This window comes from Coenobita brevimanus, chromosome 67, assembly GCF_032717465.1.
Source record: "Coenobita brevimanus isolate Jiangsu-jjx chromosome 67, ASM3271746v2, whole genome shotgun sequence".
NCBI lineage: Eukaryota > Metazoa > Arthropoda > Malacostraca > Decapoda > Coenobitidae > Coenobita > Coenobita brevimanus.
The window spans coordinates 16505837-16525121 of NC_137020.1; the positions used below are offsets into that span (position 1 = coordinate 16505837).

At 39.6% G+C, this 19285-nt stretch overlaps 1 protein-coding gene across 1 annotated transcript in view; it reads left to right on the top strand.

Annotated features, from left to right (window-relative positions):
- Positions 1–7615: 7615 nt before the first annotated feature.
- The window catches only part of LOC145405565 (ras-like GTP-binding protein RHO), a 57260-nt gene continuing 45590 nt past the window's right edge, over positions 7616–19285 (top strand). The window contains exons 1-2 of the mRNA XM_080276898.1: positions 7616–7669; positions 7932–8063. Coding sequence (XP_080133024.1) covers positions 7616–7669; positions 7932–8063 — 186 coding nt within the window. The remainder of the gene's footprint in view (positions 7670–7931; positions 8064–19285) is intronic.

Genomic DNA, 19285 nt, shown 5'->3' on the forward strand with positions numbered 1-19285 from the left:
TAGATATCTTTCATTTCCAATGTTACTGTTCATATCATTTATATACACTAAAAACATGATTGATGCCAACACTGAGCACCGTTGTACTCCACTAGTCACTTCTTTCCATGATGAGTAGTTTCCCCTTAGTACTGTTCTGTTTTCTCTTTTTATGAGAAAATCTTGCATCCAACAAAACAGTTTGCCTAGAATTCCTCCTTGATGATACAGTTTCCATAAAAGTCTTTGGTGTGGCACTGTGTCAAATGCTTTCTTGAAATCTAAATAGATACTGTCCACCCATCCTTCTCTTCCCTGTATTGTGTCTGTTACTCTGTCATAGTAGCTCAACAGTTTTTCCTTTTCTGAAACCAAACTGTCATTCTGTTATCATATTGTGTTCTTCTAGAAGATTAACCCAAGCTTTTCTCATAAGCTTTTCTAATACCTTGCTTACAACTCTGGTCAGTGATAATGGTCGGTAGTTGAGTGGATTTTGTCTATTCCCTTTCTTGAATAAGGGGACAATATTTGCTTTCTTCCAAATATCAGGTTGTTTACCTTGACTCAAGGATTTCTTGAAAATTAAAAATAATGGTTTACTTAACTCCTTTGCACACTCTCGTAGCACCCAACAGGAAATTTCATCAGGACCATTTGCTTTTCCTCTGTCTAATTTACTTAACTCCTCATGTATTACTTTTTCTGATATTTGTATATCTGGTAGTATGTGTGGGCATGCGTTCCACATAGTCCCTCTCAAAACTTTTTTCTTCTGTAAAAACTGATTGGAAACTCTTATTTAGTGCTTCACAAATATCTTTCTCTTGTGTATAGGTGATTCCCTCGTCCGTAATCGATTGTATTATATCTTTTACTTTGGTTTTGCTTCTGATGTAACTGTATAATAGCTTCGGTTGATCACTACTTTTATTTATGATATTCTCCTCAAACTGTTTTTGGGCTTCCCTCCTTATTCTTGTATAATCGTTTCTTGCCTGTTTGTAATAATTATATGCCCTTTCACTACTGTGTCTTCTGTATCTATTCCACAACAAATCTCTTCTTTCTTTGATTTTTTTACATTCTGTATTGAACGATTTCTTTATTTTCTTTTCTGCTTCTTTGTGCTGTGGGATGTACTTTTGGACTGCAATATCATAAAATTCACAGAATTTTTTATATACAGCATTTAAATCTTGTCCTCTAAGCTCATTTTCCCAATTAACTTCTAAGAAATACTTCTTTAGGTTATGATAATTTCTCTTTTTATAGTTTAGGCTCTTTTTGTAACTTTTATTGCTGTTAACTATGTCATATGCTATCCTGAAGTTGCAATTTAGTACTGCATGGTCGCTTTTCCCGAGTGGAGGGTGATATATTAAACTGTCAATATCATTTTCTTGCCTAGTAAATATGAGATCTAGCATTGAAGGTACATCGAGTCCTCTTTTTCTGGTGGTTTCCCTCACATGTTGCGTTAGGAAAAATTCTTGCACGAGATCCAGGAGCTTTTGGTCCCAACAGCTTTCTGGCTTATTATATCTAGAGTATTCCAACTTATATTTGTATTAAAATCTCCAGTTAGTATAATTCTTTCCGATTTCTCTTCCATTTTATGTAGTAATGCTCTTAAACTCTGAATTGTACTCTCTGCCAGGTCCTCATATACGTCTCTTTCCCATGTGTTTGATCTGGGTGGCATGTACAAATTGGCTACAGTTACTTTCCCTTCAGATGTGTTGATCTCTACTGCAATCAGTTCTACTTGTGATGGTATATCTAGTTTTATTTCATTGACTTTTAGATTTTTCATAGTTAATATTATAATTCCTCCTCCTTTTTTTAAGTTTCTATCTCTTCTCGATATATTATATTCCTCTAAGTTTAGTATGTCATTTGATATCCTTGGTGTTAATTTTGTTTCCGTTAGGCATATTATATGTGGTTCATTTTCTCTGACATAATCATTCATCTCTAATAATTTAGATACCATTCCATCCACATTTGACTACATCAACTTAATCATCTTGTTTATATAGCCTACTTGTCATGACATGGTTCTACTACCTTCCTCCTTTTTATTCCCTCCTGTTTATGTATCACTTTCGTACGTGCAATCCTATTACTTTGTAAAAAAAAAAAAAAATGTGTTCTCTTCTGATCCTCCCTCATTTTTTGTTTTTGCTTCCTCCCTCTTCTCTTTCAGTAATTCCAGTTCCTCTTGTGTTAGGCATGTTTTTATCCATACAATTTTGAACTCCTCTTTTTCCATAAGATTCTTTGCATTTTTTAGTATCTCCTCCACGGTGTTTACACTCTGGAAAGTTACTATTAGAGGTCTTGACTTGCTTTTCTCGTATTTCCCTAACCTTTTGTGTTCCTCTATGTTTTTACTACAGATTTCCTCTGATACTTCTTTCAATAAGCTCATTACATCTCCTTTTTGTTTCTTGAGAGCTTGTTTTTTACTTCTTCCTCTTCTATACCAGTGATTACTATAGATTTGTTGATATCTACTGAATCTCTGACTAACTTTGGACTGTTTTGGATTATTCTTTTCACTTCCTTTTTAATGCTTTTTTCTTCCACCCTTGTTCTAAGTCTTTCTTTACTTTCACCATTTCAGCATACCTGGTTTCCACATCATTTTTGTAGCTTTGCACAGCTTCATTCACCTGTGTTATCTTCTCCTCAATGTGAGTGTTTGTGTGTGTGTGTATTCTTACCTCATTGTTCTTACCTAATTGTATCTTTACAGAAATGAGTCAAGCTCGTACTGTCCCGTGTCTTAAACCATATTTATCGTACATATCCTTAAATTTGTGAATTGTTTTGGCAAACACTATTTCATTCGTTAGTGCATTCCATTGATCAATTGCTCTGTTTGGGAAACTGAATTTCCTTACGTCTTTATCACCTCTCTTCTTATGCAGTTTTTTGCAGTGTCCTCTTGCTGATGCTTCCCCATATGTTAAGTAATCATTTATGTCTATTTTCTCCTTCCCTGATATGCATTTATATAGCATTATCATGTCACCTCTTTTCCTTCTGTCCTGTAGTGTTGGTAGATTCAGTTTATTTAGTCTTTCTTCGTAGCTCAGGTCCCTTAAGCTTGGTATCCATCTTGTAGCGGCCCTTTTAACTTTTTCAATCTTATCTATGTGCTTTTTGAGATGAGGACTCCAGATTACTGATGCATACTCAAGGGTTGGTCTAATGAATGATGTTATTATGCTTCTTAGCATGTCTTCATTTATGTATGTGAATGCTATTCTCATATTTGCAAGCAGTGTATATATGTTCCGTACTTTCTCGCTGATGTGGTCAGCCGGAGATAGTCTGTTATTGATAATCACACCTAGGTCCTTCTCTCTCATGTGTATAGGGTTTTATTTCCTAACGTATAATCCCAATCAGGTCTTTTTCCACTTTTACCAAACTTGATTACATGACACTTGTCCACATTGAATTCCATTTGCCATATATTACTCCATTCATGAAGTTTATTTAATTCTTCTTGTATCTCTTTACATGAGTCTGTATTAGTAATTCTCCTTTGTACTTTTGCATCATCTGCAAACATATTCAGATAGCTTTCATTTCCAGTGTTACGGTTTATATCATTTATATACACTATAAACATGATTGGTGCCAGCACTGAACCCTGTGGTACTCCACTAGTCACTTCTTTGCATGATGAGTAGTTTCCCCTTAGTACTGTTCTCATTTCTCTATTTATGAGAAAATCTTGCATCCAGCAAAACAGTTTGCCTCGAATTCCTCCTTGATGGTAAAGTTTCCATAAAAGTCTTGGGTGTGGTACTGTGTCAAATGCTTTCTTGAAATCTAAATAGATACTGTCCACCCATCCTTCTCTTTCCTGTATTGTGTTTGTTACTCTGTCATAGTAGCTCAACAGATTAGTAACACATGATTTTCCTTTTCTGAAACCAGACTGTCTTTCTGTTATCATACTGTGTTCTTCTAGATGATTTACCCAAGCTTTTTTTTATAAGCTTTTCTAATACCTTGCTTACAACACTGGTCAGTGATACTGGTCGGTAGTTGAGTGGATTTTGTCTATTTCCTTTCTTGAATAAGGGGACAATATTTGCTTTCTTCCAAATATCAGGTAGTTTACCTTGACTCAAGGATTTCTTGAAAATTAAAAATAATGGTTTACTTAACTCCTTTGCACATTCTCATAGCACCCAACATGAAATTTCATCAGGACCACTTGCTTTTCCTCTGTCTAATTTACTTAACTCTTCATGTATTATTTTTTCTGCTATTTTTATATCTGGTAGTATGTGTGGACATGCATGTTCCACATAGTCCCTCTCAAAAATTTTTTCTTCTGTAAAAACTATTTGGAAATTCTTATTTAGTGCTTTTCAGATATCTTTCTCTTGTGTATAGGTGATTCCCTCGTCCGTAATGGATTGTATTATATCTTTTACTTTGGTTTTGCTTCTGATGTAGCTGTAAAATAGCTTTGGTTGATCACTACTTTTATTAATGATATCCTCCTCAAACTGTTTTTGGATTTCCCTCCTAATTCTTGTATAATCGTTTCTTGCCTGTTTGTAATTATTATACGCCCTTTCACTATTGTGTCTTCTGTATCTATTCCACAACAAATCTCTTCTTTCTTTTGATTTTTTACATTCTGTATTGAACCATTTCTGTATTTTCTTATCTGCTTCTTTGTGCTGTGGGATGTACTTTTGGACTGCAATATCATAAAATTCACAGAATTTTTTATATACAGCATTTAAATCTTGTCCTCTAAGCTCATTTTCCCAATCAACTTCTAAGAAATACTTCTTTATGTCTTGATAATTTCCCTTTTTATAGTTTAGGCTCTTTTTCTAACTTTCATTGCTGTTAACTATGTCATATGCTATCCTGATGTTGTAATTTAGTACTGCATGATCGCTTTTGCCGAGTGGAGGGTGATATATTAACCTGTCAATATCATTTTCTTGCTTAGTAAATATTAGATCTAGCACTGAAGATACATCGAGTCCTCTTTTTCTGGTGGTTTCCCTCACATGTTGGGTTAGGAAAAATTCTTGCACGAGATCCAGGAGCTTTTGGTCTCAACAGCTTTCTTGGCTAATTATATCTAGAGTATTCCAATTTATATTTGTATTAAAATCTCCAGTTAGTATAATTCTTTCCGATTTCTCTTCCATTTTATGTAGTAATGATCTTAAACTCTGAACTGTACTCTCTGCTAGGTCCTCATATTCGTCTCTTTCCCATGTTTTTGATCTGGGTGGCATGTACAAATTGGCTACAATTATTTTCCCTTCAGATGTGTTGATCTCTACTGCAATCATTTCTACTTGTGATGGTATATCTAGTTTTATTTCTTAGTTAATATTATAATTCCTCCTCCTTTTTTTAAATTTCTATCTCTTCTCCATATATTGTATTCCTCTAAGTTTAGTATGTCACTGGATATCCTTGGTGTTAATTTTGTTTCAGTTAGGTATATTATATGTGGTTCATTTTCTCTGACATAATCATTCATCTCTAGTAATTTAGATACCATTCCATCCACATTTGAGTACATCAACTTAATCATCTTGTTTATATACTTGTCATGACATGGTTCTACTACCTTCCTCCTTTTTATTCCATCCTGTTTGTGTACCACTTTCGTACCTGCAATCCTATTACTTTGTAAAAAAAAAATGTTTCTTCTCCTCTTCTGATCTTCCCTCATTTTTTGTTTTTGCTTCCTCCCTCTTCTCTTTCAGTAAATCCAGTTCCTCTTGTGTTAGGTAAGTTTTTATCCATACATTTTGAACCCCTCTTTTTCCATAAGATTCTTTGCATTGTTTAGTATCTCCTGCACAGTGTTTACACTCTGGAAAGTTACCTTTAGAGGTCTTGTCTTGCTTTTTTCGTATTTCCCTGCTTTTTTCGTATTTCCCTAACCTTTTGTGTCCCTGTATATCTTTACTACAGATTTCCTCTGATACTTCTTTCAGTAAGCTCATTTCATTTGCCATTTCCTTTTTGTCTCTTGTGATCTTGTTTTTTTTACTTCTTCCTCTTTATACCAGTGATTACTATAGATTTGTTGATATCTACTGAATCTCTGACTAACTTTGGGTTGTTTTGGATTATTCTTTTCACTTCCATTTTAATGCTTTTTTCCTCTACCCTTGTTTCTAAGTCTTTCTTTACTTTCACCATTTCAGCATACGTGGTTTTCACATCATTTTTGTAGCTTTGCACAGCTTCATTCACCTGTGTTATCTTCTCAATATCACTGCTCTTTTCTATCAGACTGCTTACTTGCTTAATTGTCTCTGTATCATTTTTTAACTCTTCCATAATACTCTCGTGATTGACTACTGTACTTGCCATGTCACTCATTTTGTTCCTAAGTGTACTCACTTCCACTGTTAGTTCACTGATGGTGTTTGTGTGTGTGTGTGTATGCCATATATATATATATATATATATATATATATATATATATATATATATATATATATATATATATATCTATATATATATATATATCTATCTATATATATATATATATCTATATATATATCTATCTATCTATCTATATATATATATATATATATATATATATATATATATAAAGAGAGAGAGACAGACAGACAGACAGATGACAGACACAGACAGACAGACACAGACAGAGATTAAATGTTAAAATTAAAGAGCTTAATGAGATTACTGAAGAGTACTTCTAATTTTTAGGTATTGAGATTTCAAAATTTGAATAAAATATTCCGTTGATACGATAATAAATAAGTAAATAAATAAATAATGAAATAATTAAATTACAATACTTACTGTGGAAAACTATTTACTCAAGAAGGAGATATCCTGTGTGTAGCGGTATATGCACATTTTTCAATATAGCTGTCCTTGTTAAAAACCAGAGGAATTTACCAGAGAACGTATAATGCTGGTTCAAAGTGGTTTAATAACCCAGGGATTTGCTGTAGTTGTCTGTTTAATAGTCATTATTATTGATGAATCAAATACTAGTGCCTTTAATCTTTTATGGATAATTATAATTTAAAAACGTGTCTAAATTTCCTACAACTATAGGAATATTCCATGTACACTTGATCAAAAAATTACCGGTGCACAGGGGGTGCGATGCCTACCGAAAAGGTTCGAACAACTGCTGACATTACCAACGTCTCATTGTGTATCATCAGTGTCTGTCTGTATAAACATTACATTTGCTATATGTTTGCAAGAGGATATTGCTAGTTGGCGATATATGACACCTCCCGACATCAGGGCTACCAACGGATACTAATAGTTCAATGACCTTCGTTCTGTGGTCCCAGATGTTTCACTTATGTTGTGAACTGATACTTTCGTGACCCAGTGTACAGTACATGACTTAGATGAAAATAAATATTTGGCTTTAGTTTTTAATTAAAACTTAGACTAGCTTGTTAAGTTAGACTTTCCTTGTAAGTTTCATGAAGTAATTTATTTTATTTAAGTAACTGTAATCAAATAATGTTTGGCATTTCTGAATCCAGTGAATAAGGAGATACGCCATTTTTAGTTCAATTCAAGTCAGCTGGCTGACTGGAGAGCACTATGTATACAGCACTTAAGGATGCTTGGAGCTGACCCATGCAACCTACCCAAGACTGTGTGCCTGTCATTCTGTGTCAGCAGGCTTTGATTTCGCTAAATCAAGGGGAGCTAGCTGGGATAAAGAAGATAATAGTAGGTGAGTTAGGGTGTCAGTTTATACCCCACTCATTCAAAGAGACCCCTGTTACTTTAATTTTAACATATGGTGTCTTGATAGAAGAATACCTTAAAAACTTATGACTGTTTCAAACTGTTTGATAGTTCACAGTACCCAGAAGTTCATGATATGCTGCTGGCATTAAGCAGAATAATGGTGGTACTTTTCGTTCCCACAGGAATATACACCCCAAGTATTCAGCGGCTGTACTGCCACTCACAGGGTCGGCGACAGAGAGTACGAGCTGGTGCTCTGGGACACCACTGGGCAGGAAGAATACGAGAGACTTAGACCACTAAGTTACCCTAATGTAAGTGTTTCTCCATTTGTGGTGCATCGTACAGGCAGTCTTTAGGTAGTCATTACTGTGTACAGGCACTGATTTGTGAAGTGATGCTTATGACCCTGGTTTATGCGTGTAATCCTGCCAAACTATGGACAGAGCCAAGAAAAAAAAAAAAAAAAAAAAAAGAGTGCATCTGCACCCACTAACTTGTCCGACTTAATATTTTAATTTGTACTGTGACCTTGACCTTCGTCGAAATACTCTCAAAATCAAAGAACTTCACCCTTGTCCTACCCTTAACAGTTGCACATTGCTTAGTTCACATGAGATCAAAACTGTTTGAGTGTAATAATGTTTATCCAGTGTTACTCTCACACTGACCTTTCACTATAACCTTGACATTTGACTAACCTTCTGTAAAATCATATCTCTTTATCATAGTGCTAAACTGCACTGTTGCAAACGGTTTAGTATACATCAGATAAAAACTCTAAGTTGACCTTGGCATGTGACCTTGACCTTTGAACTATTATTTCTCAAAGCATTAGGTCCAACCCACGGGTGATTCATGACCCATTCCTCAAGCATGATCTGAAGCAAATCTGTTTATTTATTTATTTTTTTTCACACAGACACTTGGGTTGAACTTTGATCCTGTCTTGTGATCTTCAATCACGAGTGACTGCTCACAAATCTGAATCCGTTTGTTCTTGCTTAACCTTTAGTCATTACTTAAAGTCTGGTTAAACACAAATCAATGCTGTTCAGTTTGACCTTGCCCTGTAACCTAGTCCTTTGACTTATCCTTGTGACCTTGACTCTATAAATAATGTTCTCAATATTGAATCTTTTTATGCTTGCCTTATCTGCTTATCCTCATCCACTCCAGTAATGTTTGGTGCAAAAATTTAAAACATCATTAAGCCTACTTAGCTCAGTGGCCTTGAGCTTTGGCCTCTTTTTGCTCAAGAATAACAGGTTTACTCCATGGCTCACCCTCATTGTTTCCTCTAGGTTTGGCTGTTATTTTTTTATTTTTTTTTTTTTAATGCAAGGAGGAATTAGCCAAAGCCCAGGAGCAGGCAAACCGTTCCTTCCAAGAAAAAAAACTAAAACAATATGAAAGAGAGCCAACTTCAAGATCCGTTCATTTCAAGATGCCTGGACACACTGCATTTTAACCCCTTAACGGTGGGACGTCACTTTCTTGATGCTCGGGTGTAATGGATCATACCGTGGGGCGTCACTTTTGTGATTCTGTGTTATTTTAAATTCTCCCGGGCTTACAACTGGTGGCTTTTATCATCTATCAGCATTGCCAATGTCCAGCACTAGTCAGCACTCCTTCTCTCATCTGTACTCCCATCCATTGTTGACAATTTAGCCATTTTTCCCCATTCTTGACTCCCCTCCCTACCTCCCCTCCATTGCCCTCTCCTCTCACCTGCCCGGCGCACTGCGCTAAGCAAATCTTCCCCGGAATTTTCCACTGATTTCATCCATTGAAATAAGCCCTTTGCCCTATTCTTATACAAAGTAATATATACAGAAAAGAAATAAGGTAAGTGATAGTGCCATACACCTGGAATTGGCTAATTATCACCTGAAAACACCTCACATACACTCGTTTGCTAATTTCTCCAGGTAATTTCCACCTTGAAATATGCCGTATAATCTATTCTCGTAATAACAATATATATAAGAAAGGAAGGGAGAAGCCTAAATGATATTTAGATTCACCTGGAACTACCTATTTTTTTATATATTGTCGAGATTTCCTACCAGTCATTTCATAGCATGTAAATTAGCAGCTGTCACCCTACTGACATTGTCAACCCTTGCCTGACCATATACGCCGCATCATTCAGTTCCTTGTTGTCCTCTGAGGTGAAACCATGTCGCACTCGCGCCCCGCCATTTTCGCCGCTTCTGCGCCCATGTCAAATGGCTATGTGACCTCTACCCATAGAAAAACTCATGTGGGAAGCAGTAAAGGACTTAGTGACTCAGCAGTGGAACATGAACTGGCAGAATTATCTATGATAATGATGGATAGTGACTTTGATCCTTCGGGTGAATCGTGTGATGAGCCTAGGGAGGAAATTGTTACCGAAACTCCTAGTACAAGTGCTTCAGTGTCCCAAGATATCCCTAGCTCCAAGAGAAAGGAGCCCTTAGTGCAGCAAGGGGAAGAATTTGGGAAGGGAGTGAAAAGGTGGCGGGTTAGCCCTGGAACAATGGCCCCGCGTGACCCAGCCTGCCATGAGTCCCATGGTGAATCACCTTCCCACTTCCCCAGCCTCACTTCACTAATTTCTTCCTCATATTCAGTGGAATTTTCTCTTGAGTCTTCGTCGTTGGAGTCTCCACCAGCAACTATAGTGAAGGCAGGCCATAGGGGACGAGGTAAATCCGTGACTCGTTAAAGTAGAGTAGCAAATAGAATAAGGGTTGCTAGTGCTACACGGCAACCTAGGGTCAGTAAGAGTGACCTTGAAACAACCCAGTCTCCCTCACAGCCACCCTCCACCCTCACCCACCCTAAACCGCCATGACAGGGAATCCTGGACGCCTTTGTGTGGACGGAAGGTTCCGATTTCGTCCCTGAACATCTCCATTTTGACAAGAGTTCCTCAGGGGTACAGCCTGCCTTCACTCTTGACGAGGATGCTGAGTGTGTGGACTTCCTTTTGGTCTTCCTTGATGACGAAGTCATACAGCACACATGTGATGAGACTGACAGGTACGAATCACAACGTGCTACAAGTGGTGCAGGTGCAGCCAAGATGCAACAGTGGACTGTGTTGGGAGTGCAGGAGCTGTGTGTGTTCTTTGCCCTCATGCTGCTCATGCCACACTCAAAGAAGCATGAGTTGGAAGAATACTGGTCAATGGACCCCTTACTACCCTCACCCACCTTCAATAAGTACATGGTCAAAGATTGCTTCCAGAACATCATGGGAAATCAGCACTTCGCCAACAACAATGTACCTTCCCAAACCGACCCACTCTGGAAGATCCGGGAGATTCTGAGCAGAATGAAGGATAAATTTATGTCATTCTTCCACCACTTTCAGAAGGCTGTCATAGACGAATCCTTGGTTTTGTTCAGAGGACGTCTTAGGTTTGATCAGCACATTCCAAGCAAATGCCATCGCTTTGGAATCAAGTTCTTTGTACTGTGCGACTGTAAGATGGGGTACATCCTTGACTTCGTCATCTATTCAGCCAGCACTGTCGATCTGGACAAAACACACCCCCTTGGCTTCTCAGGCTGTGTAGTGAAAGTGCTGCTTGAAAAGTATTTTGGTGGGAATCATGTGCTGTATACTGACAACTATTATACAGCACTGAAACTTGCTAAATATCTTTCAGAGCGTGGCATCGGCTCCTGCGGCACTGTGAAGAGCAATAGTGCCTACTTCCCCAAACTCCCAGAGGCAGGAAACTCGCAGTGAGGAGACGTGCACCTATGCAAGTTTGAGAAGATGCTGGCAATACGGTGGCATGACAAGAGGGTCGTGCACATGCTCACCACAGTACACAAGGGGGAAATGAAAGACAGTGGGATGGTTGACCGTAGGACAGGCGAACCTGTGCGGAAACCTGATGCTGTCATAGACTATAATATCAACATGCGGCTGGTGGACAAGTCCGACATGATGATTGGAGAGATCGACTGCCTCAGGAAAATTACTAGGTGGTACAGGAAAGTTTTTCTGCATCTCATTGACATGACGATGCCGAACGCCTTCATTCTGTACAAGATGAAGGTAAAGCCACCCAAGTCCTTCTCCCTGAGGTTGTTCGCCAGGACTTGTGTTCAGCAGCTGTTTGAGAGATATGGTAGGGTGACAGCAGCAACTCCAAGGCGCCATGCTGTAAGACTTCCCAACAGACTTGAGCAGAGGGTGTACATGGATCAGCACAGACTGGTGCAAATGCCTGCCACAACCAAGAGGAAGGCTGTGATCCGCAGGTGCCAGGTGTGTGCACATATCACCCAACGCACACCTGAGCACAAACACACCTCTTGGCAGAGCGCTGAGTGCCAGGTTCCCCTCAACGTTACCTGCTTTTTTCATTACCACAGCCTGAAGCAGTTCTAAAAGTGCAAGTGGAAAATGTAAATAATGTGTAAATAGCAAGTGAAAGCAATGGATGTAAATATGATAGAACAGTGTAATATAGCTTTATAAGTTACTTGAAGTGACAATGCATAACGTAGTGTAAGTAAAAGGGAAGTGTAAATATTGAAAATACAATAGATAATGTAAATAGAAATGTAAGTAATTAGTAATATAAGAATATGAGTACAAATACTTGAAGTTATGGCAGTGAAAGTTAAACCTTGGCTCTCTACGTATTTTACTGAAACAGAAATTGAATGCCTACAGTGACAATAAACTATTATTACTGAAGGAAACTTATGGATAAAGACTGCATATATATATATATATATATATATATATATATATAGTAATAGGAATATAAAGTGTGAGTGTTTTTATGAATAATAAATGACAGAATACCAGCGGGGAACGAGCGCAAGTGGGCGGCTCGTACGCTCTCGTACTTTTCATTACTTTCACAATGTTTTTTTTTTTTTTTGAGTATGGATTCCAAACTATTTGAAAATCATATAACAGTGTTTCTAGCGATAATATCAGGCTGTGGTAATCATATTACTGGGTGTTGGGAAGTGTAAAGTGGAGACTTCGTTACCCAACTTCAGAGGTCTCCACAAGTCCTACCGTACTCGACGAAGGCTCAACAAACATCCCAGGAGAAAGCTGATGGTATGTACCATAAGCATATTTAATTATAATATTCTAGGACTAATAACTGATTTTTGCCTAATATTTTTAGATAGTCTGTCGGAGCACGAATATCCTAGCGGGACATGCAAGTCGCGCCAATACAACTCCACGGTGTAGGGGTTAAAGACTGGAGATCATGGGACGTAGGAAATACAGACAGAGGGAGAGAGTTCCACAGGTGCCCTGTTGCATAAATGAAGGACTGAGAGTAACGGTTAACTCTTGCGTTAGAGAGATGGACAGACAAGTGATGAGTGTTTGTTGCTAGACGGGTGCTACACACTCGTCGTAGAGGTGTAGGGATGCAAGCAGACAGTTCAGAGGAGCAGTGACCATTGAAATCGCGATAGAAAAGAGATAAAGATGCAACAATGCAGTGAAGAGACAGAGGATGAAGGGTGCCAGTAAAAGTTGATGAGACGAAAAGCCTTTGACTCCACCATATTGAGAAGAGCTGTATGTGGGGAGCCTTCCCACACATGAGAGTTGTACTCTACACAGGGGCAAATAAAATCCGTGTATAAAGTCAACTGCTGTGCAAGGGTAAAGAAGGTATGAAGTCGGCTTAGCACACCTAATCTCTTGGAATCAGATTATACAAGAGATTATGATCTCTCCAAAATATATATCGAGAGAATGAAACCCCAAGTATGTTTAAAGATCATGCACGATTCAGCTTGATATTATTAAACATTAGTGGGAAATCCTGTGGAAGATTTTGTTGGGTTGATAGGTGTAAGAACTGAGTCCTTGATGCATTAAAAACAACAACATTATTTGTAACCCAGTCAGAGATTTGAGCCAAGTCAGACATTGGGTGTGCCATAGCCTCATCCCTTGTTTGTTGAAGTAACTGCTGAGATGGACGATGCGAGAACCGAAAAGAAAGGTGAAAGGTGGAGTCATCAGCGTATGAGTGGATAGGTTTAAATGTGCAGCTAAGAAGGTTATTGATGAATAAAAGGATGTGTTGGTGATTGGACAGAGCCCTGAGGAACACCACTGTTGATACAGTAGACGTAGGAGAAGAACGATGGCCATCTACAACAGCATCTATAGAACGACCAGAATGGAAGCTATACATGAAGGCACAGAGAGAAGGATAGAAACCGTGAGAGGGCAGTCTGGAAATTAAAGATTTATGCCAGACTCGATCGAAAGCCTTTGAGATGTCAAGTCCAATGGCAAAGCTTTCGCAAAAGTCCTGAAAAGAGGATGAGCAGGAGTCTGAAAGGTAGGTGAGAAGATCGCCAGTGGAGCGTCCCTGATGGAACCCATACTGATGATCGGAAAGAAGGCTATTATAGGAAAGATGCTTTAATTTTTTTTTTCTGTTAAGAATAGACTCGAAAATTTTTGAGACACAGGATGTTAAAGCAATTGGGCGATAGTTAGAGGGTTGGGAATGGTCATCCTTCTTTGGGACTGGCTGAATGAGAGCAAACTTCCAGCAAGAAGGAAAGGTACAACTTGATAGACAAAGGCAAAAGAGTTTTCCTAGGCAGGGTATAAGCACAGAAGTACAGTTCTTGAGTATAACAGGAGGGACCCCATCAGGCCCATATGCCTTCTTAGTATTGAAGCCAGTGATGGCGGAAAATACATCACCTGAAGAAATTTTCATGTCAGCCAAGAGGAAGTCAGAGGGGGGAAGTGATGGAGGAATAGCATAGGAACCGTCTAAGTTGGAACTGGAGAAAAAAGTCTGAGCGAAGAGATCTGCTTTATCAGTAGAAGAAATAGCTATAGAACCATCGGAGTAGAAAAGAGGAGGGAAAGATGATGAGGTAAAGTTGCCTGAAAGGTTTTTGGTAAAGTACCAGAAGGAGCAGGAAGAATTCTAGTTGTAGAGTTGAGAGCATTTAGTACGGATAAAATTATTTTTAGCAGAGCGAAGAACAGACTTTGCATGATTCTGGGCAGAAACATAAATAAGATGTAATTCAGGGGTGGGTTGGCTCATGTACCTTTTATAGACCCTCTCCTTGTTGTGGACAGCATTAGAACACGTGATTAAGAAAAGGCTTTCTTGCATTAGCCAAAGGATATGAGAAAGGAATGTATACTTCCATACCCGAGAGAATAACCTCTGTAATACGCAAGGCACACTCAGATGGCTCCCGGCCATGGAAGCAATAATTATTCCAGGGAAAGTCTAAGTACTGCCTGAGGACCTTCCAATCAGCAGCTCCAAAGTGTCACAATTGACGTTTCTTTGGAGGGTCCACAGGCCATACTGGAGCGATAGGATAGGTTAAGGTAATAAGGTTGTTTTATTTTTTTTTTTATTTTTTTTTTATGCGAGGAAGAAGGAACCAAAGGCCATGAGCCCGCAGTAACAGTTCTCTCCAAGAGAAAAACAAAATACAATAGAGAGCCAAATTCAAGATCCGATCATTTTGAGATGCCTGGACACAATACGTTTGAAAGACTGGAGATCATAGGCAGCAGGAAATACAGACAGAGGGAGGCAGTTCCAGAGCTGACCTGTTGCATAAATGAAAGACTGGGAGTAACGGTTAACTCTTGCATTAGAGAGTTGGACAGAAAAGGGATGAGAGTTTGCTGCCAGACGGATGCTACGCGCCCGTCGTAGAGGTGGAGGAATGCAAGCAGACAGTTCAGAGGAGCAGTGACCATTAAAGTAGCGATAGAAAAGAGATAAAGATGCAACAGTGCGGCGAAGAGACAGAGGTTGAAGGGAGTCAGTAAGAGGAGGAGAGTTAATGAGACGAAAAGCCTTTGACTCCACCCTATTGAGAAGAGCTGTATGTGGGGAGCCTCCCCACACATGAGAGTTGTACTCCACACAGGGGCGGATAAAACCCCTGTATAGAGTCAACAATTGTGCAGGGGTAAAGAAAGAGCGGAGTCGGCTTAGCACACCCAATCTCTTGGAAGCAGATTTTACAAGAGATGCAATATGATCTTTCCAAGATAAGTCCCGAGTAAATGAAACCCCAAGCATGTTCAAGGATGATGCAGGATTAAGCTGAATATTATTAAACATTAGTGGGTATACCTGTGGAAGATTTTGTCGGGTTGATAGGTGTAAGAACTGAGTCTTAGATGCATTAGAAACAACCATATTATTTTTACCCCAGTCAGAGATATGAGCCAAGTCAGACATTAGGTGTGCCATAGCCTCATCCCTTGTTTCTTGAAGTAACTGTTGAGATGGGCATTGCGGGAACCGAATGGAAAGGTGAAGGGTGGAGTCATCAGCGTATGAGTGGATAGGGTTAGATGTACAGCTTAGAAGATCATTGATGAATAAAAGGAAGAGAGTTGGTGATAGGACAGAGCCCTGAGGAACACCACTGTTGATAGATCTAGGAGAAGAACGATGGCCGTCTACAACAGCGGCTATAGAACGACCAGAAAGGAAGCTAGCGATGAAGGCACAGATAGAAGGATAGAAACCGTAGGAGGGCAGTTTGGAAATTAAAGATTTATGCCAGACTCGATCGAAAGCCTTTGAGATGTCAAGTGCAATGGCAAAGCTTTCGCCAAAGTCCCGAAAGGAGGATGACCAGGAGTCTGAAAGGTAGGTGAGAAGATTGCCAGTGGAGCGTCCCTGACGGAACCCATACTGACGATCGGAAAGAAGGTTGTGATAGGAAAGATGCCTTAAAATTTTTCTATTAAGAATTGACTCGAAAACTTTTGAAATACAGGACGTTAAAGCAATTGGACGATAGTTGGAGGGTTGGGAGTGGTCACCCTTCTTTGGGGCTGGCTGAATGAGAGCAAACTTCCAGCAAGAAGGAAAGGTACAAGTTGACAGACAAAGGCGAAATAGTTTGCCTAGGCAGGGTGTAAGCACAGAAGCACAGTTCTTGAGAACAACAGGAGGGACCCCATCAGGCCCATATGCCTTGTTAGTACTGAGGCCAGTGATGGCAGAAAATACATCAACTGAAGAAATTTTAATGTCAGCCATGAGGAAGTCAGAGGGGGGAAGTGATGGAGGAACAGCACCGGAATCGTCTAAGGTGGAATTGGAGGAGAAAGTCTGAGCGAAGAGATCTGCTTTATCAGTAGAAGAAATAGCTACAGAACCATCAGAGTAGAAAAGAGGAGGGAAGGATGATGAGGTAAAGTTGTTAGAAAGATTTTTGGCAAGGTGCCAGAAGGAGTGGGAAGAATTCGAGTTGGAGAGTTGAGAGCATTTAGTATGGATGAAATTATTTTTAGTAGAGCGAAGGACAGACTTAGCACGATTCCGGGCAGAAACATAAAGATTATGTGATTCAGGGGTGGGTTGGCTCCAGTACCTTTTGTAGGCCTTCTCCTTGTTCCGGACAGCATTAGAACAAGCGTGATTAAACCAAGGCTTTCTTGCGTTAGTCAAAGGATATGAGAAAGGAATGTATGCTTCCATGCCCGAGAGAATAACCTCCGTAATGCGCAAGGCACACTCAGATGGCTCACGGCCATGGAAGCAATAATCATTCCAGGGAAAATCAAAGAAGTACTGCCTGAGGGCCTCCCAGTCCGCGGCTCCAAAATGCCACAGACGACGTTTCCCTGGAGGGTCCACAGGCCGTACCGGAGTGATAGGACAGGTTAAGGTAATAAGGTTGTGATCGGAGGAGCCCAACGGAGAGAAAAGATTAACAGAGTAAGCAGAAGGATTAGTTGTGAGGAAGAGGTCAAGTATGTTGGAGCTCTCTCCAAGGCGGTCAGGGATACGGGTAGGGTGCTGTACAAGCTGCTCTAGGTCATTAAGGATAGAAAAGATGTAGGCTTGTTCACCAGGTGGATCCGTGAAAGGAGAGGAGAGCCAAAGGTGGTGGTGAACATTGAAATCTCCAAGAATGGAGATTTCAGAGAAAGGAGAAATGGACAGAATGTGTTCCATCGTAGAAGTAAGATAGTCGAAGAATTTTTGATAGTCAGTAGAATTAGGGGATAAGTAAACAGCACAGATATATTTAGTCAGAGAATGACAGGAAAGCCGAAGCCAGAGTGTGGAGAATTCAGAAGAATCAAGTTCAGGAACACGAGAGCAAGATAAGTCGTTGCGTATGTATACACAACAGCCACCTTTGGCTTTGAAATGAGTATAGAGAAAGTAGGAGGATACAGAAAAGGGTTTGCTGTCAGTTGCCTCAGACAGCTGGGTCTCCGTTAGAAAAAGAAGGTGAGGCTTAGAGGAGGAGAGGTGGTGCTCAACAGAGCGAAATTAGATGAAAGGCCGCGAATGTTGCAGAAATGAAGAAGAAGAGAGTCAGACAGTGGTTCCAGGCACCTCGAGTCGAATTTTGAATAGGAAGTGTAGTGTGTACTGTGCATGTAGTTTGGTGAAGATAGAGAAATTTGTACTGGAGAGCATGCTGGCCTACTCTCTGTGTAACTGAGACACTGAAAAAGTTCAGCAAAGGGGGATGGTCAGGAACTAGTCCTGAGGGCTGATGAAACGGGAGCTCCAGCACTCCCTGTCATCAGCTTTCCATCCACCTCGGGAGTATTGCCCTGCTCGACTGGTGCTACAGTCGGAGGAGCCCAAGGGAGAGGAAAGAATAACAGTGTAAGCAGAAGGATTAGTTGTAAAGAAGAGGTCAAGTATGTTGGAGCTCTCTCCAAGGCGGTCAGCAGGTATGGCCCGATCGGTGGGGTGGGGGGGTCACCCCCCCAGTGTGTGTTCAGAATAGGTAAAAAAAAATTACTGAGTTGGTCAAAAATGGAAAGTGGAGACTTTTTTTTTTTTTTTTTTTTTTTACATAAAAGGTAGTGGTAGGTGGTGATGACCATCATCCACTCACTTGATGTAGTGCTGCCTACTTCTTTCTTAGCCTTTATCATTCCTTTTCTGTGCCCGCCTTCTCTCTACCTATTTCTCTCATCTTTCGTGTCACTTCTTTTTGCTTTTCTTTCCTTTACAGGTGGCTTTACATTGAGTGACAAACCAAATGGTTTCCTGTAAGGAAAGAAACCATTTACAGCGCTGGGTGGTGACCATATAACCAAACCATACGTGCTCCCTACGTGTCAACAAGTGGGTTGGTGGAGGGTTAGTGCCCCTCCCCGTAAAACAAATAGTGTCAAATGGCCACCCCTGATGGGATTATGGCGTGTGGCATAGATAGATAGAGAGGTCTCGAATATGACAAAATATTTTTTTACATACATTTTTCTTTATCTATCTATCTGTCTGTCTATCTATCTATCTATCTATCTATAGCTATCTATCTATCTATCTATATCTATCAATCTCTCTCTCTCTCTCTCTCTCTCTCTGTATATATATATATATATATATACTATAGCACTAGCCGCGTGTGTGGTATGTGTGTGTGTGTGTGTGTGTGTGTGTGTGTGTGTGTGTATGTATTTTGGGCAGCCGAAACTACACATTCAAATCGCACCAAAATTGGCACAAAAATCACAAAAAATTCGCTGATGTAAAAAAAATTTGGTCCC